This window comes from Nanorana parkeri, unplaced genomic scaffold, assembly GCF_000935625.1.
Source record: "Nanorana parkeri isolate BGI_ZX_2015 unplaced genomic scaffold, ASM93562v1 scaffold173, whole genome shotgun sequence".
NCBI classification, from domain to species: Eukaryota; Metazoa; Chordata; class Amphibia; order Anura; family Dicroglossidae; genus Nanorana; species Nanorana parkeri.
The window spans coordinates 1,413,148-1,436,127 of NW_017306441.1; the positions used below are offsets into that span (position 1 = coordinate 1,413,148).

A 22,980-nucleotide genomic window follows, 5' to 3' on the forward strand; every position below is an offset into this window, starting at 1 on the left:
ATCACCAGAGGAGGACCTGATGGAGAACGTCAGGTCCACCTCTGCTGATTGACAGCAGCAGTGGGCGGGTGCAATAGCTAGTCTGCTATTGGCTATTGCAAATTTAAATATCCAATAGCAATTTAGCTATTCATTCCTATGCTGTTTGTTTTTTTTTTTTTTTCTCTGACTGACGGCGGCCCCGATGTTAGAAAAAAGAAAACCAGACAGCAGGGAAATGTTTATTCTGGTAGAGAGAGCAGAGTAAACCTTTCCTGGAGAAATAGTTTCTCTCCCGGGCGGCCGGGAGCCGCTATCTAATAGCAGGAGACTCCCTGAACGTCTAGGGGAGTTGGGATGTCTGTTTAAGCTAGCCATACATGGCTAGATTTCTCTGGATTGAATGAGAAATGACTCTATATCCCCTTCCACACCAAACAGCCTGCATGGAGGAATCTCCACCTTCAGGCTATTGTATTCTAACCGCAGTCTATCGGAATACTTGCACAGTGACTGCATCTGATTGGATGCAGTCACTGTTCAGCCAGCAGTTTTTCACCTGGCTCCTGCTATTTTCTAATTGACGTTTGTGGAGCTGGGTGGTGCCAACGGGGCCAATTGCAGCTCGAATTTTAGCTGATTCAGCAGCTTCCACAAATCGAGCTGTGTATGGCCAGTGTTGGCACGGCTCACCATTAGGACTTCCTGTGGGCATCTGGCTGTCTGAAGATGCATAGCGATCAAGCCAAGGTGAGTAGGAAGCAATGGCTTTGCTGCAGATTGTAACCGGCACTCGCCGCAGTAGTCCCCGGCAGTGAGATAGTGCAGTCACTTGAGGGGGTGGCAACTTGTGCGTAGAGAAGCGTAGGTGTAATTGCGGGAGATTGTCTGGGCGCCTCGGTCTGCTCGAGAATCACTGTGAGCAATATGATTTCTCTGCGTACTTTTCTGGGTTGTGTTGTGTGTGTGTGTTGTGTGTGTGTGTGTGTGTGTGTGTGTGTCCATCGTTTAAAGTGTATATCGTTTAAAGTGCAACGTTTCCGGGCCGCGAAGGGTCCCCTTCATCAGGCTTAACATGACAATCAGTGTAAGAAACTCAAAACCATATATACCAACTAGGGATGCACCGATACCAATACTAGTATCGGTATCAGTGCCGAGTATTTGGGCGAGTACTAATACTCGCCCAAATGTTCCGATGCCTAGCCCGATACTTCCGGTATCAGGAAGCTGGGCAGCGAGTCATTGCACACTGCCCGTCTTCCTGTTTGGCCGGCATGCTGGCTTCCTGGCCAATCAGGAAGCCGGGCAGCGTGTAATGACTCGCTGCCCAGCTTCCTGATTGGTAGGGAAGCTGTCCAATCAGGGACCCGGGCGCCATGACGAGGGAGCATGGAGCCGGCTTCCCGGCCAATCAGGAAGCCGGGTGTCGCGTCATTACATGGCACCCGGCTTCATGATTGGCCAAGAAGCCGGCTCCATGCTTTCTCGTCACCTAGTGACGAGAAGCATGGGGACGGCTTCCCTGCTAATCGGGAAGCTGGTTGGTGAGTCATTAAAAGCCGCCTGGCTTCCTCAATTGGCCTGCGGGGAGCGGTATTCACCTGGACAATCAAGAAGCTATTCGGCGGGTAATGACTGATTGGCCAGAAAGCTGGCTCCTTGCTAGCAGATGTATTGGTACTCATACCCGAAAAGATAAATATTGGTACTCATACCCGATACTGAAAAACCGGTATTGGTGCAACCCTAATACCAACTCTAAAACAGTGTAGCCCAATCAGAATACCCAGAATGAACAGGTCACATCCCTCTGCCGTTTAAAGGGTACCTGCATGCTAGACATGAAGATAATCCTGATAAAGGGAGAGCAAGGGGGGTAGTCAGTGTTTTTGAAATGCTTCAGGCGAATATTTTGGTATAGTTTAAAAGTGTCTTGTTTAATGCCCCTCAAGTATGATCTCGTTCCCCTCTAACCCAACATGTAAGGTTTTTTTTCCTGGGGAAGCAAGTTGTACTTGCCTTGGTCCAGGGCCAGGTCACTCACCTGCGCCGTTTTCCATTCTGGGGGAATCGAGAACCCAGCATTGCAGATGGTCCCTCGCCGGATGATCCCGGGCAATCCCCCAGCGATGATGTTACTCCTCTGTTGGATCCTGAGAGGACCTGCCGCTTGACAGCCAATAGGTAGCGTTCACATCACGCCAGCAGTGACGTGGATGCCCGAAGAAAGGCCTTTTTGTTAAAACCCCACTGCTTCACCTTTCCTCAGCAGCTGCGAGAATGCACCACTTTCAAGTGTGTAGAATACCTTGTCCCCCCCGCTGTATGTGGTGGTTTTACCCACCCATTTGTATGTCACTATAGGATGTTGGAGGCAGTGGGAGGAACAACAGTGCTTGGTGGGGGAAACTGGTATTTTGACCCAACTGAGTGGTGGAGTACTTGTCAGGGAGTATCACCATTTCAATAAACTGGCCACCATAAGGCTGGGCACACACCTTACAACCATCGCAAGACTTTTGTCTTGCGATGGTTGTAAGGTACTTACAAAAACGTACGATCTGCCTATCTTGCATAGGCAGATCGTACTTGCGATGACCGCAAGCCACGCCCCCTGAGGGGCGGGCTTCCGATGACCGCAATGCCGAACGGGCAGTGTGTGCTTGCGCACACCGGCCCGTCCGGCTTTTATCTTACGAACATGCTACACACCCGCCGAACATCGTACGATGCTCGGCGGGTTTTCGAACATGTTCGTAAGTTTAAAGTCGTGCAGCCTTACAGTAGTAGAGGTCGCACGGCTTCCACACACCTTACGATAATCGTACGATCGCGGGATTTCCCGCAATTATCGTACGATTATCGTAAGGTGTGTGGGGACCTTAAGGGTAATATATTGTCTTTGTCTATTACAGACAGGGCCATCCCTATGAAGAGGCACGCTTAAGCGGCATCATTTTGGGTCCCATAGGGGGGCAGCAGGAATGGCCGCTCTGCTGTACAATCCTTGCAGTGTGCCTGCCGCTCCCTTTCCGGCCAGAGTGTCCCAGGTTACGGAGAGGCACATGGGGAGATGTGTATGGCCCTTACACATCTCCCTGCACAGCTTAGCAACCTGGGACGCTCTTGTTGTTGGCATCCCAGCAAGCCCCTGGCAACTAGGAACATCACTGGTTGGCAGTAGCTTGATGGGACGCCGGCCAGAATGTCCCAGGTTGCTAAGAGCTGGGCGGGGAGATGCAGAGCCCTTACACATCTCTCTGCCTGACTCTTAGCAAACTGACCATTTGTGAAAAAGGTAGTTGACAGGGTGGCAGCTGTTAGGCCTCATCTGACCTCTATTAGAACAAACCGGTGACGCCATACAAAGAAGAGTCCAAAGGATTTTTATTGGCGAAAAGCATCAACGTGCCAACGCGTTTGGGGGGCAAAGGCATACTCCCTTTATCAGGGCTTCAGATGTCATTGGAAAGGGGAAGCCCTTGGGGATGGACTCTGAGAAAGCTGCAATGATGGTGACCACAAATACGAGGGCGCATGCAGAGGTACGCAGTTGCCGACTGCTGCGTGTGCCTTCACACCTGAAGCCCTGATAAAGGGGGTCTGCATTTGCCCCCCCCATTGGCACTTTGATATTTAGATTCTTGCAGAATCCCCGTAATGACTGGTTCTCTTTTAAATACCATGTAATGATCAGCTCTGATGTGGGAAGACCCAGCTCATCAGACAAGATGACAAAAAACTGTTATTGATTGCATGGAGAGGGGGGTTACTATTGCACACTAGAAAAGGGAAAATAGGGTTGTTGCCCATAGCAACACATTGGATGCTGGCATTTACTGTGCACTGAAATCTGGTTGCTAATGGCAACAAATCCATTTGTATTCTTTGCTCCAGTTGACAGAAGAGAACCAGAAATGTGCCTTTTTGCTTTGTGTGTTCATTTTGCAGATATTTTTCTCTCGGCCTGGCTGTTGTGTGCACGTGGGTGTGTGGGTACATGTCCCTATTTGCATATTTCTGAGAGGCGATGTCTGAACATGTCCCCTCAGGCATATGTGTCCCAGCGTGTCCTCTGGAGTATATTTACTCAGTGCATATGTCCGTGGGCGTCCTTTGCTTAAACGTTAATGGGTAGAAGGAATTAAACACTTAAACACTGAGAAATTCAACGTACAGCGGAGGGAAGGGCATGTGCAGAAAATCACTGCAGAATGTGTCTGCATATGGGGAACCTATAGGTCCCAGGACAGGTTATGGGCAGGGGTAGGAAATGAATTTACTCAAGGGGTCACATGAGAAACTCGGACTGTTGTGGAGGGACGAACCAATTAATGCATTGGCATCTACCATGCGTTACAGTGCGGCAGGTGTGTTGCATTTTCACTCATTGGAATGGCACCCTAAACGCACCTCCTGGCAGCAGAGGACAGAAGAAGATTAGTTTCCGCCCTCCTGTAATGCTAGGGGTGGGAACACATTTGACGTCTCTGGTTGGTAGGACAACTAATGACAGCAAAGGTGGTGGACCCCTGACTCATTGGCTGCTGGTACTGCCTGGTGGTCCTAGCAACCAATGACTGCAGAGGAGGAGGACCCCTGACTCATTGGTTGCTAGTACCGCCTAGCAGTCCTAGCAACCAATGACTGCAGAGGAGGAGGACCCCTGACTCATTGGTTGCTAGGACCGCCTGGCGGTCCTAGCAACCAATGACTGCAGAGGAGGAGGACCCCTGACTCATAGGCTACTAGAACTGCCCGGTGGTCCTAGCAACCAATGACTACAGAGGAGGAGGACCCTGACTCATTGGTTGCCAGTACTGCTTGGCAGTCCTAGCAACCAATGACTGCAGAGGAGGAGGACCCCTGACTCATTGGTTGCTAGGACTGCCTGGCAGTCCTAGCAACCAATGACTGCAGAGGAGGAGGACCCCTGACTCATTGGCTGCTAATACTGCCTGGTGGTCCTAGCAACCAACGACTGCAGAAGAGGAGGATCCCTGACTCATTGGTTGCTAGGACCGCTCGGCAGTCCTAGCAACCAATGACTGCAGAGGATGAGGACATCACTGGATGTGGTCCTAGCGACCAACAACTGAAGAGGACCGCAGCCTTGACACAGACTGATTGCCAACCTGCACTGGGGCTAAGGCTTGCAGTAGATGCACCGTCCTTGGAAGCCAGCGCTGTCAGCAAGTCATAACTGAGCACACGTGGGTGATTGGTCCCTGTCCAGGCCGCAGGTGGGCGGGGCCAGACAAAGGGCTGTAAGATACCCAGGTCTGGGTTATGGTATTAGGGGTAATATGGCCACCGCTTCTCAGCTTCATGGTGGGGTTGAGTAACGCCTACCTGGCTCCATTACAGCCGTTGTGTATAGGGGGAGCATCTGAGCACTTCCCAGCATGCAATGCTTGGGCTTGAGCGTCTTATTGCCAGGCCCGAACACTGTCACTAGACTAGGAGCAAGACGTCATCAACTCTGTTTAAAAAGTACCTGCAGTCATCTGCCCATTCAGGGTGCTGATAGTGTACCCACCTCTATTGGAGCTTCTTTGCTTCCTTCTTTGAGTAGCCAGTTTTTAAATGTGAACACTGTCGCATCAGTGCAGGGGCCGTGACATCATCCATCTGGGTAGGCTATGACACCATCTTATGCCAGAGCTTCCTCCTCAGGGTGGACTCCTACAACAGGAAGCATCAGTAGGTAAGTATACATTGTTGGGGGGTGGGGGTGGTATCTGCAGACCCTATCGTTGTAAGTTATGAGGAATTTGCATGGTTGATGTCTACACACCTATCACTTTAAATTTAAAGCTGAACTCCGGGTACGCAAACCTTGATTTCAATATATTTCTTAAGGCCTCATTCACAGAGCGGTAAGTTGGGCCGCACACATAATCGGGCCATTCCCGGGAGGGACAGGTGCTGCGTGTAGCAACCTGTTCTTCCCTATGGGAGGACGCGGCCGTACACACACCCAAGCTGCACATCCGTGTGGGTCCGGGTGTCCGTACTGGGACGCAGACAGGATGGGACCACTAAGAGGCTGACAGTTTCCCCATCAGGGTAAAGAGTCTCATTCAGTAAACATAGCAGACTCAGGCTGTGATTAGAATAGATATCAGTGATTAGTGACAAGTGACCTTCGTAAATCCACTCCGCCGGAGACTCAGCAGAGTGGACGTCCAGAAGTCCGTTTGCAATCCGTATATACAGCGGTTCCTGTTTTTGCTGCTGTGATGGTCTCTGTCCCAGCATGCACTGCAAGTCAGTGAGTGACATCCGCTGTTGTAGAACTACAAGGCCTAGCATTCCCTGCAAGACTGAGAGTTGTGGTCTTGGTTCGGTTTATTTGTGCCAAGGTTCACTCATTGCAGAACCAGACTTGGCCAATGCTAAGCCCTCCATGGAGTGCTGCCAGCATTGTGCAGGGACACGGGGGGTAAATATCAAAACTGGAGCAGACAAAGTCTGGAGTAGCTGTGCATGGGAACCAATCAGCTTCTCTCTTCAGCTTGTTCACTAAAGATTTGAAAAAGAAAGAGAGAAGCTGATTGGTTGCCATGCACAGCTGTTCCAGATTTTGTCTACTCCAGTTTTGATAAATTCCCTTCTATGTGTTCCTGAACCGAAAGCTTCATTCACACTGGAGCGGTTATCCTTGCGTATTCGGCCGGCTGAATACACGCGGAGCTACTCTAAACAACGCACTTTTAATGTGCAATTTTGGACTTTTGCGCGCGGCCGCGCGGTACGAAACCGCACGGCCTTCAGAATATTCCAAGCGCAATTTTTGGACAGATTCCGCACGTTCGCAGCTGTGTTTAGATGCAAATGGGCAGAATCCATGCGTCCGTTTCATCCATGAAAGATTTTAGCAATTGCGTGCTGCACGGTCTTCAAATGCTGACGCTATATGTTAATGGAGCCATAAGTGTAGCTCCACACAGATGAAGAAGAAGAGGAGAGAGCAGCAGTGAGCGGTCTTTATTACAGGAGCGGGTGGAGACCAGTCACCCTACACAAGAGGAGAGAGCAGCAGGGAGCGGTCTTTATTACAGGAGGGGGGTACGAGACAAGACCAGTCACCCTGCACAAGCAGAGACAGCAGCAGTGACCGGTCTTTATTAACAAGAAGGGGCGGAGACAATTATTGCAGGAAACTCTTCCTTGAATCTTGTTGATCTTTGTGTATTTCTTCCAGATCTGTGCAGTAATCCAGTGTGAGACTTGGAGCTTCCTGTAATAAAGACTGCTCGCTGCCTCTCTCTCTCTCCTTGTGCAGGGTGACTGGTCTTGCCCCCGCCCCTTCCTGTAATAAAGCTCCAAGTGTCACACTGGATTACTGCAAAGATCAGCAAGATTTAAGAATGCACATGACTCTTGTATGAGGGCAATATTTCCTTATCCCGGAGTTCGGCTTTAAAAGTATAAACCTCCACTGGTAATTATATACAGAGTAGGCAAAATCTCTTGTTTGAGTTCAAAATAAAAGATACAGGTCCGAAATGAGCAGGCATGCTGGGACTTGTAGTTCCACAGCTACTGGAGAGCTGTATCCTACCTCCCATTTAGCTAATGGTTATCTCGCTACCAAAAGTTCTGCCAAGCCTTTCAGCCTCCGGATTAATATTCCAATGTAATATACAATTCACTCTGGGCTCAGCCATTCATAAGAAGAATTGTTTGGAATGTGTAGGCAGAGAGCCATTGCCCGATCACCTGACTCCATGCCGCTACAGGGATTTAAATGGAGGGTCGGAATTAATGGCGGGTTCGAATTGGCGGGTCGGGACTTGCAGATTTTTCACAGCAGACTACTCGGCAACGTTACCGCCATATTGAGGATTAAAAAAGGAAAAGGCGTCCCCTACTTTGTTTTACTCTGCACTCCAACACTGCGATCACATGCTTCACACGTGGCAGATGCGCTTTTTCAATTCGCAGTGTCACTGATTGCGTTCCACCTCAACGCCATTTTTCACCCCCCCCCCACTGCTTGCTCTCTAGTCGACACCGGTCAGCTGACAGGTACGTTTTGCCCTCAGCCACCATAAGCGAGAGGCAGGAGGGGGGTAGTGGATGCCGATAGTATAGTCCGTGCTATAGAGACACACAGCTGCCAGTCAGTCGGCTTTGCACTCTCAATAAGCCATTTTCAGCAAAGCGTCACGCAGACACGCGCGCGTCGCCACCATTGCAGAAGCCAAGGTGGCCATCTTTCACTGTCCACCTTTCCTGTAGGCAGGTATATGTGTCCTTTTGCATGCCATACATGTGTGCCCGTGCGTTCGGTTATGTGTGTGTCATTTTGCAGAGCACGTCTTCGTGTTAATAATAACACGCGCCCCCCGTCATACGTGCCGTGCTGTGTTCATAGCCATCCAGCTTTTAACCGTTGGATGGCCGCCGCTGCTAGCGTTTCCACCTTGCTTGGCATGTACGAGGATCTGGGGGAGGGGAGCCTATCTCTGCGTGCTAACATGCCTGCACTTGTCCTTCTCACGCCGTGTCTCGGCTCTCATCGGTGGGCGTTAATGTCTGGATATCTATTTATAGTGGGCGCTGATGAAGGAACCGATTTACACCTTGTTAAAGGGGAATCCCGTTTATTGCCGCGTCGCTATAAGCAAAAGGTGCCCGTGCTGCCGCAGTGTCATACGTGTGATTTGTGTTGATCCTTGTGACGTATTTATATGGCACTGGCGTTTATTGTGCAGCGGTTGACGGAGGACATTGAAGCGTTTGGCTCAGTCCCTGCCCCCGAAGGAGCTTACAGTCTATTGTCCCTGCCACGGTCGTACATGCACACCGCGCAGTGCCAGGTTTGCTTGCACAGAGGCGGGCGATGACAGTTGGCCGATCTAACCGAGGGGCGAGGACGATCAGGCGAGTTAGAAAACCAGCACCGATCTCTAACCTCCCCCTCCTCTCCAGGGAAGCTTGTCGGGGAAGACGGCATCCTTGGAAGGACTCTCGTAACGATCGCTCTCCCATACACATATAATAGATCGTCGCAGCTCGGATTTGCCTTTCTAGGTACTCCGGGCTCTCTGCAGCAGCTGGTCATGTGACCAACATTGGTTATGTGGTCTTTGCCACAGAGGCTAAGGGGCTGATGTTTGCACAGAGCCGACCGATCAGCGGCTGGAATATTGAAAAAGTCACCTGCGCTCCAAGGTCAAATGTGCTGAATGTCCTTTTTATTAAGACACTGGGCAAACACAGTGCAATAAGCAACTAGGGATGCACCGATACCGGTACTAGTAGCGGTATTGATGCCGAGTATTTGGGCGAGCACTCGTCCTCACACAAATGCTCCGATACCTAGCCTGATACTTGAGCTTCCGGTATCAGGAAGCCGGGCAGCGAGTCATTACACGCCGCCCGGCTTCCTGATTGGCTAGGAAGCCGGCTCCATGCTCCATCGTCACCAGGGAGCATGGAGCTGGCTTCCCTGCCAATCTGGAAGCCGGGCAGTGTGTGATGACTTGCTGCCCGGCTTCCCGGTTGGTCGCGGAGCTGGCCAGTCAGGAAGCCGGGTGCCGTGCAATGACGCGGCGCTCGGCTTTCTGATTGGCCGGGAAGCTGGCTCCATGCTTGAGACGGTTTCCCTGCTAATCAGGAAGCTGGGTGGCGAGTCTTTACACCCCGCCCGGCTAATCAGGAAGCCAGGAGGCAAGTAATTACACACCGCCCGGCTTCCTTAATGTGACTTCCGGTATCGGTATTCGGTATCGGCGAGTACTGGGAAAAGAAAATATCGGTACTCGCTACCGAAAAAAGTGGTATCGGTGCATCCCTATAAGCAACGTCTCGGAAATGAACATGGTCCCTTCATGACCGTGATTTGCACGGTGCCATCCGCAGGTCATACCAGCTCCCACTTGTTGTTCTATGGAATTCCGGTCAGGAGTGCAGTAGATTAATTACAACACACCCCCCTCCCCCATTGGAAGTTGGGGCATTTTCGGTCAGGAGTGCGATGGGATCCCCTACATGAATGCTGATCACAACACGTATGCTTTAAAAGCAGGTAGGATGTTTACCACGTTCGAGTGATGTCACCCACTGGTCCGATCTGACACGCAGTGCTCGTCTTAATACAAAAGCGATGCGTGTCTCTCCTGCACAGCATTCCAATGAATGGAGCTAGCTTTCCTCCTGTCACATAAGCATGGGGAGAGCGATCATCTTCCAAAAATGCATTGCTTTCTTCTGTAGGCACTTCCCTCTACCTTAATTTGTGTGTGTGTGTTTTGCAGTGAATTATTTCTTCAACCTCTTTGCTATTATTAATTGCCTGTGGCCTCTTGGTGTTCATGCCTTTTTCTTTTTTTTTTCTTCTCGCCTTTGAAACAGGTGCCGTCTTTTTAAGAGAGAAAGCCCGAAGATGAAACCAGTAAAGAAATCTCCAGGCCCAGGGAACAGCAAAGTGTCGAGCTCCACCCGCAGTAAGAAACAGAAGAGAAAGGTGGAGGAAGGGAGGCAGGAGGAAGAAGAGCAGGAGGAGGAGGAGGCTGCAGAGGAAGAGACATCTGAGGAGGTAGACGAAGGCTCAGGACATCACTTGGCATATGTAGGGGCAAGGAGGATGCAGGTGAAAGTTGAACCTGCAACAGCAGAGATGGAAGGTGCCCGGGTACAAGAACAAGACCAGCCAGGATGTAATTCGCAGCAAATGACGGAGGCTGAAACACAGGAAGAGAAACCTCAGATATGCATTGAAACGTCCAACAATGAGCATGTGATGAGTAAAGTAGTATATGAATCGCCCCGCTGGGAGATGCCTTTGAGTAGGAAAACTGCCACCTTTAAGTCTAAAGCTCCCAAGAGAAAATATGTGGAAGGCCAAGGCTCGCAAGAGGGACAAGAGGATTCTTCTAGCAGCAATGATGGCACATCTGCATCACAGGAACGTATTTCAGAGCAGTCTGTAGCCGCTCCCATTGAAGCAGAAGACATCCCTTCTGTGCGGTCCTCCTCTACAGATACAGCCAGCGAGCATTCTGCAGACTTGGAAGAAGAGTCGGAGAAAGTCCAAACTGAGCTAGAGACACCAGCATTGTCCTGGCCTGAAATTGACATTAGCGGTCACCTGCAGCCCCAGAGAGTCCTGGCACGTAAGGACGATGCCTTCTACCTTTGCCAAGTAAAACAAGTCCGTCGGAACCATGAACTCGGAGTGTTGTTTCCAGGGACACAGACAATCACATTCCTGGACATCATGCAGGAACCGGTACTTCTGGATCAGATCCCATCAGCAAATCAAGTACACGTGGGATCAGCAGTGTGTGCCTGTGTGGGACCCGACAATACAACTTTCCGAGAGGGAACTGTAGTAGAAATAGTTGAGAATCCTTTGTCTTACAAGGTTTGCTTTCAACAGAGCCCAGGACGTAGGGAACGTGACTATGGCTGGGTCCCTCACAACAGTATTCGACTTATCTGCTTCCCTTGGTGTAAAGAACCAGTTCTGGTAGTTCCACGAGCAGTAGAGGAGAAGCCACAACAGCCAATGAGTAGATTTCCAGCAGCCCATACTTCAGATCAGCAGTCAGGCGGCACGGTTGAGATGCCAGCATCTCCACGTGGGTTAGAACCAAAACACCTGGAGGATGCTGAGGTCTCCAAGATCAGTTTTAGCATGCCAGTAAGTGAAGAGAAATTGGCATCTGTGCAACACTGTATCCTTTCGCCTCCAAAGTCACCTGCCTATGGAATGATAATGGGGCGGTTGCCGGAGCAGCCATCCCCGTTGCTTAGCCCAGATGCCGGAAGTCGGAGCAGCTGTAGTAGTGTATCTTTGGATAAATGCAGCACTCCAGGGTCCCGTTCTCGCACGCCGCTCACAGCAGCCCAGCAGAAGTACAAAAAGGGAGACGTAGTTTGCACCCCTAATGGTATTCGTAAGAAGTTTAATGGAAAGCAGTGGAGAAGACTGTGTTCCCGGGACGGCTGCATGAAAGAATCTCAGAGGAGAGGCTACTGTTCCAGACATTTGTCCATGAGAACCAAGGAGATGGAGAGCATGTCGGAGGGCCGGGGTGGCCGAGAAGGGAGTGCAGAGTTTGAATGGGATGATACATCTCGGGACAGTGAAGTAAGCAGCATACGCACAGACTCCCGTCCACGTCTCGTGGCCCCCACAGATCTCTCACGCTTTGATTTTGACGAGTGTGAAGCTGCCAACATGTTGGTGTCTTTGGGCAGCTCTCGCTCTGGAACCCCATCATTCTCCCCGGTTTCCAATCAGTCTCCTTTCTCCCCAACCCCATCCCCCTCCCCTTCTCCACTTTTTGGCTTTAGGCCAGCTAACTTCAGCCCCATCAATGCTTCCCCTGTCATTCAACGTGCTGCACGTAGTAGACATGTAAGCGCAAGTACCCCCAAGGGACAAGCAGTGTTGACCCCTGAGATGTTGCATCACTCTCACCACCGAGAGAGACAGTCGGCAGGAATCATGCCCTCGTTCCAGACCAACCTTACCTTTACAGTGCCCATGAGCCCAAGCAAGAGAAAACCAGATTCCCACCATGGCAGTGTCAGCTCTGCTGCCGACTTCCAGAAGAGCGACAGCTTGGACTCTGGGGTTGACTCTGTCTCCCATACACCAACACCGTCTACTCCTGCCGGATTCCGATCTGTGTCACCTGCCACCATTTTCTCCCGATCCCAACAGGCTTCTCCATCCCTGCTCCTGTCTCCTCCAGCTGGCCTTACCTCCGACCCTAGCCCTTCGGTCCGTAGAGTTCCTGCCGTACAGAGAGACTCTCCTGTTATTGTGAGGAACCCAGATGTCCCTCTTCCATCAAAGTTTGTAGAAAAGCCAACAGATGTAGGACCCCGTGGTATTGGTGCAACAGGGGCTGGAACGGGCAGTCCTCGGCGTATGGTTAAAGTCTGTTCCAAGGAACATCCTTCTAAGACACAGCTGCAGATACCAGTACCCATCAATGCCACCCAGATACAGAATGTGGCACGATCCTTACCTTCTGGGCCAACAAGCACTGGAGAGTTGGCTACCTGCACATCTTCAGGTCCTACAGATCATCTTCCAACCATTTTTAGTGTGTCATCACCATTCCAGCCTGTGGCGTTCCATCCATCCCCTGCGGCCCTGCTCCCAGTGATTGTGCCCAGCGACTACAGCAGCCATCCTGCCCCTAAAAAGGAGATCATCATGGGAAGGCCTGGCACAGGTAAGGGATGACTTTATTGATTTTATGGTACATATATGAAGGAGTTTAGGATGTGATTTTTGTGATTCAAAGTAGGGATGCACCGATACCGGTTTTTCGGCATCGAGTATGAGTACTGATATTTTTTTTTCGGTACTTGCCGATTACCGGACGTCCCATTGAGGAAGCCAGGCGGCGTGTATTGACTCCCCACCTGGCTTCCAGATTAGCCAGGACGCTGGGCGGCGTGTAAAGACTCGCCACCCGGCTTCCTGATTGACAGGGAAGCCGTTTCCATGCTCCCTCATCACCAGGTGATGAGAAAGCATGGAGCCGGCTTTCTGGCCAATCAGGAAGCCGGGCGCCGTGTAATGACTCATTGCCCAGCTTCCTGATTGGTGGAGAAGCTTGCCAATCAGGAAGCCGCGCAACGCGCCATTACACGGCGCCCGGCTTCCTGATTGGCCGTGAAGCCGGCTCCATGCTCCCTCGTCACCGGGGGACGAGGGAGCATTAAGCCGGCTTTCTTGCCAATAATAGAGCCAGGGTGTCGTGTAATGACTCGCCGTCTGGCTTCCTGATTGGTTGGGAAGCTGGCCAATCATTAAGCTAGGCGGCGAGGCGAGTCATTACACGCTGCACGGCTTCCTAATTGGTCGGGAGGCCGGCTCCATGCTCCCTCGTCACTTGGCATCGGCACCGATACTAGTATCGGTGCGTCCCTAATTCGAAGGTAAGGTCATGCCCCAGCAGTACCATTGTTCAAACAATCTGAAAGAAGAACTGGCTATAGTACCACCAAACCAGTTATTCTAAAATACTCATTCTCCAACTGTTTTCAAGTGAAAGCTTAAATCTAATTGGCTTTCAGGCTATAAATGTGGTTTATTATTATTATTTCTTTCAGTCACTTTTATAAATAAGCAGAGACGGTTCTTATGTCAGGCATTTCACAAATGTGTTAAAGTCGCAGTTCTTGGTAACCAATCTGGAAACCGCCTTCATCACCCGTCTTCATTATGAATGGTTGAAAGCTGACCTATTAGTTGCTGTAGGCCACTGCCACCATCGGCTTGATGAACCATATTCACACGCTGTACAAAAGAATGCGGACACCCCTCCAAATACTGAGTTCAGGTGTTTCTGGTGAAGTGTACGGTTATTGGTACAGCATGCAAAAACATATTAGACAGTTGTGCCCATTCAGCCTTGGGGCCCGAACGGAGAACTGACCCTCGGCCTTTTGGACATCTTTGGGTTGAATCGATATGCCGATTGTGAGTCAGGTCTTCTAAAATGATCTTTTAGCTATTTATGCACAAATTCCCACAGACGCACTCCAAAATTTTGTAAAATGCCTTCTTAGAATAGTGGAGGCTGGTATAGGGTGGGCCAGCTTCATATTAGTGTCCATCGTTTTGGAATGTGATGGCCAAGAAGATCAGAAGGGTCTTAGGATCTGGTCTCCACAACCTTTTGGCCATGTGTTGCCCATGTTGTTTTGTTACTAGATGGAATGGATTTTCTCAGCTGATCTGTCTTTGAGTGGGATTTGCGACATGTTTCTCGTACGTGTGTTACGTAATCGTGAATCAGTAGCTTAACACGCTGCAAGTTTTAGCCTTTTGACCTGTACCAGCCCTTTGTTATGACTGTTTGTATTGGAATGATTGTGCAGGTACTTCACGACTTTACTGATGTCTAGTGAACTTGAGCTGGTTTTCATCCATTCACGCTACAAGAAAAAGAAGTATCGGTCTTCGCTGACAAGGACACTCTGACACAGTAGCTTCCTTGGAGATTTCACTGTATTATCTCTATCACGCTTTACGTGTTTGCAGTGTTCTTCTGGTTTTACAGTTCTCTGAGAATGGTTCTTGGAGAGTAATTGAAGAGTTTCATAGCTGCTTGTTATCTCCAACAGACTTGACTCTCCAGCAGGAAAGGAGGGAGCAAGGAGAGGTAGTCGCTGTCCACGTTCTTTTTTTAGTTATGAAGTGTTCAGGCTAATTTGGAAGGAAAGATCTCCACTAATGACACCACTGAGCTCCTAATTTATTCTCGTTATCTCTCTCCTCGTCAACTCCTGTCTTGTTGGCCTACCTTTACCTAGGCTATCCCCCCTTCAGTTTATCATGAATGTTGCTGCCAGACTTAGTCACCTTAACCAACCAATCAGTGTCCACCGCCCCCTCTCTGCCAATTCCTATACTGGCTTCCATCCCCTGCCCCTCTCTGCCAATACCTTACACTGGCTTTCATCCCCTGCCCCTCTCTGTCAATACCTCCACTGGCTTCCATCCCCCATCCCTCTCTGCAAATCCCTCCACTGGCTTCCATGCCTCATCCCTCTCTGCCAATCCCTCCACTGGCTTCCATCCCCTGCCCCTCTTTGCCAATACCTCCACTGGCTTCCATCCCCTGCCCCTCTCTGCCAATCCCTCCACTGGCTTCCATCCCCTGCCCCTCTCTGCCAATACCTCCACTGGCTTCCATCCTTCGCCTTTCTATGCCAGTCCCTCCACCATCTTCCATCCTCTGCCCCTCTCTGCTAATTCCTGCACTGGCTTCCTTCCCTCGACTCTCTCTGCCAATCCCTTAACTGGCATTCATTCTTCGCCTCTCTCTGCTAATCCCTCCACTGGCTTCTATGCCTCATCCCTCTCTGCCAATCCCTCCACTGGCTTCCATCCCCTGCCCCTCTCTGCCAATCCCTCCACTGGCTTCCATCCCTCCTCCCTTTCTGCCAATCCCTCCACTGGCTTCCATCCTTTGCCCCTCTGCCAATTCCATTAGTGTTCCTTTCCTTGTCCCGCTCTGTCAATCCTTCCACTGTCTTTCAGTCGCTCAAAAAATACATTTCAAAATATTTAAAACAACATACAAAGCCATCTACAACTCTGCCGCCGGCTAGATCTCCAACCTTGCAACCTTGTCACCAAATAACACCCACACCCTTCCAAGGCCTTCTGCTCTCTATCTCCCACATCACCTCCTCCAATTCTGCCCTTCAGGACTTCTCCAGAGTTGCTCCCATGCCCTAGACCAGTGTGTAACCTCAGGATCCACATTTGTCTTTGGCCATTAACCGCGACCCAAGTCGCACTGCAATGGAAGGCATGGCATTGCGGTACTGGGCGTTCTGGTGCGGGCGATCGAACTTTGGTTGGGAGGTGCGTTTGGGATACTATTCAAATGAATGGCAACGCAACACACCTCCCACACCAGAAGGCGTAGTAGGTGTGATTGTGGGACTTTGAGATTAATGCACTGTACTAGTATGACCGGGCCCTCAAAAACACTGCCAGATACATACAACCACAGACGCAATCTCACACACTCATACACACTCCAGAACAATTTTAAATTAATTTTTTTTAAGGTCCACCTAGTGTCCCCTACCTTTACGAGAAGTGGAGCGGATCCTCAGCCCGGGGTCTAGCGTGGGCTGCTGTGCAGTAATGGAGTCCCATCAATATGTTCATTGCTTGTACAGCTCCCTCATGTGCCCTGAAGAGGTGCCGGGAGCCAGAATGTGATGTCACTCCGGTGCTGGCACCTCTACAGGGCACGTGAGGGAGCTGTAAACAATGCACGTATGGATGGAGCTCCCTTTGCGTCCATACCCCCTGCCCACTCCACCTCAAGCTGACACTCGGCACCGGGCAGCATATTTTGAATGGCTGCTTGGCATGAGAACTAACAGTACTGCACTAGGGGGAGGCTGAGGAGTCCCGCCTAGAAAATTGGAAGGCATGCGGTGGCCCACTGACCACGACCCACTTTTGGGTCAGGACCCACCAGTTGAGAACCAAGGCTCCAGAACACCCTACCTCAATCTGTCCAGCTATCTCCTACACTGTCTGCCAATACCCATAACTCATCTCTTCAGGGAAGTGTATCCCATCTCTACCTAAATTCTAAACCTTACTTTCTGCATTGATTCATCCCCTCACAGTTATTATCTTTTGTATCACTTCACTTACTCCCTTTTAGATTGGAAACTCCCCTGAGCAGGGCCCACCTAAGGTTGGCCATACACTGCTCGGCATACTCCTGACTGGGCCAAAATTCGAGCAGTGCGTGGCTCCCTAATGAAGCATTGTCTCTTACATCTCCCCAAACCCAAACCACCTTACTGAAATCATGTTTCTTGATCTTCGTAGTTGTGTTTGGAATTTAGCATGGCTCTGTCCACACAGCAGCATCATCCATTCAGCAGGGCCGTGTTGTCGTCCAATCACAACTTCCTCTGGGCCCCATAAAAGGGGTCCGTACATCTGTACATACCCGGGGGTAGACAATGTAAAATGCCTTTTGCGTTACACCCATGATGCACAGGTCGCAGGTGCAATGCTCTGCAGACCTGAATGCAAAAACATCATCCAATTCACATGTTTGTTTTATTATTGTTGGTGCATTCAATACATTTTTCTTTTTAAATGTCGACTGTGCCTTTTAAGGATTACAGAACTGTGTTAATTGGTGTCTTTTAAATCTGCTTCAGATTCGTTTGAATTAATTATGACATTTATTTATACATAGCGCTAGTATAACTACCCCTTAATGCGACTTTATCTTCCAACAATCCCCAGCAAACCCCCCCCCCCCCCAAAAAAAAAACCCCCCCCCCCCAAAAAAAACAACAAAAACGGGTTAAATGTAGGGATGGGGTTAAATGTAGGGATAGGGTTATGTGCTGTGAACCGCGTCAGGCCGCATTTCACATTGCCGTGATTCTAATGTTTTCAGGCACCGGGAGCTGAGTAAGTGTTCTTTATTATTGGTATTTATATAATGCTGACAATTTACACAACGCTCTACATTGTGCGCATTCATATCAGTCCCTGCCCTTAAGGAGCTTACAATCTAAGGTCGCTCCCTATATCACATGCATACATATAAGGGCAGGAGCCAATTAACCTTCCAGCATGTGTCTGGAGTGTAGGAGGAAACACGGAGTACACGGAGGAAAGCTGCACAGGGAGAAGATGCAATCTCCATGCAGATAGTGTCCTGACCGGGATTCGAACCAGTGACCCCCAGAAGCGCTAACCACTACACTCCTGTGCTGTGTGGATGCTGTTCTGTAGTCCGGTGAGCAGATTGGAGGCAGGGAAATGGTAAAGGAAGCTGCAAAGTTGCAGGTTGTGAATAGTGATGTCACCCTCGGGGTATATGATAAGTACCTGAACAGAATTATACATATTTGGGCACTTAAATCAGTTCACATGTATATGTTTCAGCTTTAGCAGTGGGGTTGGTATTCTGCTTTAACTGGTTACATTCTGCTGCTTTCAACATCTCCTTCTAAAGCCAAGACAAGCAAATATTGTCCTCATACAAGAGTCCTGTGTATTTTTCCTGGAATCTGGGTGAGCTTTGTGCATTTCTTCCAGATCTGTGCAGTCATCCAGTGTGAGACTTGGAGCTTCCTGTAATAAAAATCGCTTACTGCTGTTCCGCTCCTTGTGCAGGGTGACTGGTCTTGTCTCCGCCCCCCTCTTGTAATTTTCTGTAGGCAGCCTGTAGTGGGTGGAGCCTTCCACTAATAAAGACTGCTCACTGCTGCTAATCTTTTTATTAAAAGACTCAAGCAACGTTTATATAAAAAAAATAACAAAACATAACCATAATATTAACTGTACAGAAACAAAACCATAAATATACAGTACACCACAAAATTATATAAGGTGGAGCCTTCCTCTAATAAAGACCGGTCACTGCTGCTCTCTCTCCTTGCGCAAGGAGACTGGTCTTGTCTCCGCCCCCTCTTGTAGTTTCCTGCAGGCAGCATGTAGTGGGTGGGGCCTGATGGGTCCCTCCCACAGCTCTGCTCTCTGCACAAGCTATGTACAGCTCAGTGATGATGTCACTGCTAATATCTGGATTTGCAAAGGCATTTGGTGCACACAAAGTGGATTTATATCCTTTTGCGGCTTTCAGAAAAAAAACACTTAAATGGCATTTTTTGTGCCCGGAGTTCAGCTTTAATGCAATACCTTTTTTTTCTTTTTCACTCAAAGTGGAATCCTCCTTTAATTCCCCTTACCCGATATCCGTTTTTGGATTTTTCTCCTGCGCCATCTGCACCTTGCAGGCTCCTGGGTTTCCTGGCTGTCTCCCGTCATAGTTTCTTTTTCAGTCTTCCGCTCCCGACCCGGAGCTGTGAAAATGACTGGAGTGTGCGTGGAAGTGTGAAGACAATCTATCAGTTCTTCCAGAGGAGGTGTCTGTGCAGGTGACATGCCAGGCAGATTGTGTTCATTATATTTAATCCTGTTTGCACTCTGCTAAGAGTGAGGACGATGCACACAGCCATAGTAGTGGAAGAGGAATTAAACGGGAACTTCACATAAACTTGTTATGCCATCCTGGGGATAAATGTTTCCTCCGCTGTGCGGGGTCTGTGGACGGGCTGTGCGGGCTCTGTGGAGGGGCTCTGTGGACGGGGCTGTGCGCGGGGCTCTGTGGACGGGGCTGTGCGCGGGGCTCTGTGGACGGGGCTGTGCGCGGTCCCATCAGGGCTCTGCAGGGGGGTCTCGCGGGAAGGTGCGGGCGGCGGGGTTCCCCAAGAAGGAGGAGATGTGCGGCCGGTGCAGTAAACAGGCGCCATGTGGTTCACAGGAAGGCTGCCGAGGTCCTACAAGGATCTCAGGCAGCTGCTTCAGTTTAGAAATTTAAAGCGCTGGTATCTGCGTTAAGCCTGGGTTCACACCTAGGCGTATTGCAAAAGCGCGTCTGTCGCGCGGTTTTTTTACCGCAATTCGCGGTAAAAAAGACGCGTGACCATCGCGCGATTTCAAAGGCTACTTGGCTGTATTCCAATGGAAAACGTCCTACAAAACGGCCCAAAGTAGTGCCTGTACCTTTTCAGGCGTGGGCCGTTTTGTAGCGCGTTCGGGACAGGCGGAAATACGGCAAGGTGGGAACAAGTCCATTGACTCCAATGCAATTTATATTTTTGAGCGTTTTGTAGAGCGTTCTTCGAGCGTAGAACGCGCTACAAAACGTTCAGGTGTGAACGAGGGCTTAGTATCGCTGCATTTTCATGTATTGGTGAAAATGCCTAGTATCGGCTCTGATCCCAGTATCCGTATGGGTGCATCCCTACAAAAAATATGTTTGCCTGTCTGTTGGTTGAGCCACAGTCCCATTGATTTGCAAAGGTTGGCCTTGGCAGGTGGTACTTTTTAAAATTTGCCGCGGCCCCTTTTTTTTTTTAAGCTTTTAGGTGGTTGGTAAAAAAAGGCGGATCAACCACCTGTTTCTACCGTCCCCCTTGCCACTCCATTAATTTCCTGAAGCGTCATTTGTCAAGTCTCTGATGATGATATCAAATGTTCCGATGAGGTTTTTCTCATGAATGTCCATGCGATGATCTACCAGTGTATGGTGAGCTGAATTCTACGTTGGCTGAAGAATAAAGAGGACCTGTCCCAAATTACTTGTTTAAAGTTCCATTTCCACCGATCCTGTCAGAATTCTTATAATACAGAACTCCCCGCGGTCACAGCCGCGTTGAATACGAATCTATTTAGCTCTGACTCTATGCAGCTTCGAAGTAGCTTTCTGTAAAGGTGTCAGATGTAAATAAAAGGTGCCAAACCACCAATTACTCAGCAATGGAATCTTCAGTTGAAAATGATTTCTGCATTGCCTCTTGCAGAAATTGCTGTTCTACGAGGCAGGGACCTTAACAAAAAAACATCCCGACCTGTTTTAGTCATCATTGGAAGTGACACATGTATGTGAAAGTGCAGTTGACACGCTATGATTGCATGATGAGCCATGTTGCACAGCAAGGGCCCCAAAATGCGTAGTGTTTATGGATAATGCCTGTGATTACTGCCAGTGGTCTTCTATGGGATTACTTGTCAGGAACTCTTATCTGTGTCTCTCCTTAAAGATGGACTTCACCCCTGCATTAGCGGCCGGTGTAGAAGTGCCCCTCTGTATTATTGGCCGGTGTAGAAGTGCCCCTCTGTATTATTGGCCGGTGTAGAAGTGCCCCTCTGTATTAGTTGGCCAGTGTAGAAGTGCCCCTCTGTATTAGTGACCAGTGTAGAAGTGCCCCTCTGTATTATTGGCCGGTGTAGAAGTGCCCCTCTGTATTATTGGCCGGTGTAGAAGTGCCCCTCTGTATTATTGGCCGGTGTAGAAGTGCCCCTCTGTATTATTGGCCGGTGTAGAAGTGCCCCTCTGTATTATTGGCCGGTGTAGAAGTGCCCCTCTGTATTATTGGCCGGTGTAGAAGTGCCCCTCTGTATTATTGGCCGGTGTAGAAGTGCCCCTCTGTATTATTGGCCGGTGTAGAAGTGCCCCTCTGTATTATTGGCCGGTGTAGAAGTGCCCCTCTGTATTATTGGCCGGTGTAGAAGTGCCCCTCTGTATTATTGGCCGGTGTAGAAGTGCCCCTCTGTATTATTGGCCGGTGTAGAAGTGCCCCTCTGTATTATTGGCCGGTGTAGAAGTGCCCCTCTGTATTATTGGCCGGTGTAGAAGTGCCCCTCTGTATTATTGGCCGGTGTAGAAGTGCCCCTCTGTATTATTGGCCGGTGTAGAAGTGCCCCTCTGTATTATTGGCCGGTGTAGAAGTGCCCCTCTGTATTATTGGCCGGTGTAGAAGTGCCCCTCTGTATTATTGGCCGGTGTAGAAGTGCCCCTCTGTATTATTGGCCGGTGTAGAAGTTCTCCTCTGTATTATTGGCCGGTGTAGGAGTGCCCTTCTGTGTTAGTGGCCGGTGTAGAAGTGCCCCTCTGTGTTAGTGGCAGGTGTAGAAGTGCCCCTCGGTATTAGTTGTCCGGTGTAGAAGTGCCCCTCGGTATTAGTTGGCCGGTGTAGAAGTGCCCCTCGGTATTTGTTGGCCGGTGTAGAAGTGCCCCTCGGTATTAGTTGGCTGGTGTAGAAGTGCCCCTCGGTATTAGTTGGCCGGTGTAGAAGTGCCCCTCGGTATTAGTTGGCCGGTGTAGAAGTGCCCTTCTGTGTTAGTGGCCGGTACCTGAACAATGACTAGCTGATTGGCTGCCGTCCCCGTTAACCCGACAGTTTTCGGCACGGCTCCAACAAGAGTCAACTTAAAAATCGACTTTTATCGGAGTGGTGCTGACAGGGCCAGAAATCTGCACAATGTATGGCTAGCTTTACCCCTAGGAACCTCTGGAGGGACCATAGGCTTCCACAGACCCCCGGCTGAGAAAGGATTGCATGGAAGATTTGGTGCAATTTAAAACTTCTGGTATTTAAACAGAACTTTTTAGTTTTTAGAGGTCCACACATTGGACCAATAAGAGGGAAATCTGGGAAGTAAAGAGGGAGAGAGGGGTTTGGGTCCAAAAGTGGGATAGTCCCTCCAAGTGATGGATATGTGGGAGCTGTGCACAGCAGACCCTTGTGTGCCACATCTCACCTTCCAATCCACGACCCCCCCTCAAGAAAACATGAACTTTCGGGTTATAAGGCAAATGTGCACGCCCCTCCGTCATCCCACAATGCAATGCTCCAAGGCCGAGTGCCACTGGGCCCAGTTACTGTCATGTATGGAAGGCAGGTGCCAAACGGCAAAGCACATGCTGAGACGTTGGTATCTCCTTTGAATCTTAGTGGGGAGGGATCCGGAGGAACGCCGTAGCCGGAGGATGTATATTCTGTATATTCTGAAGGTTGACTGTTGTATCCCTTTAAATAGGGTGTGTTAGCCTGGGCCCGTGGAGTATCCCTTTGTGAGAAGCAGGGTCCTGCTGGTTCCTGCAAGCTGTGCAGCCTGGGAAAGGCAGGTTGGGAGTTAGAAGCTAGTCTGGACACGAGGGAAGG

At 49.9% G+C, this 22,980-nt stretch overlaps 1 protein-coding gene across 1 annotated transcript in view; it reads left to right on the forward strand.

Annotated features, from left to right (window-relative positions):
- The window catches only part of CIC (capicua transcriptional repressor), a 131,750-nt gene that overhangs the window by 15,909 nt on the left and 92,861 nt on the right, over positions 1-22,980 (forward strand). Inside the window, exon 2 of the mRNA XM_018554784.1 lies at positions 10,348-13,187. Within this exon, the coding sequence (XP_018410286.1) occupies positions 10,379-13,187 (2,809 nt within the window). The 5' untranslated portion in view covers positions 10,348-10,378. The remainder of the gene's footprint in view (positions 1-10,347; positions 13,188-22,980) is intronic.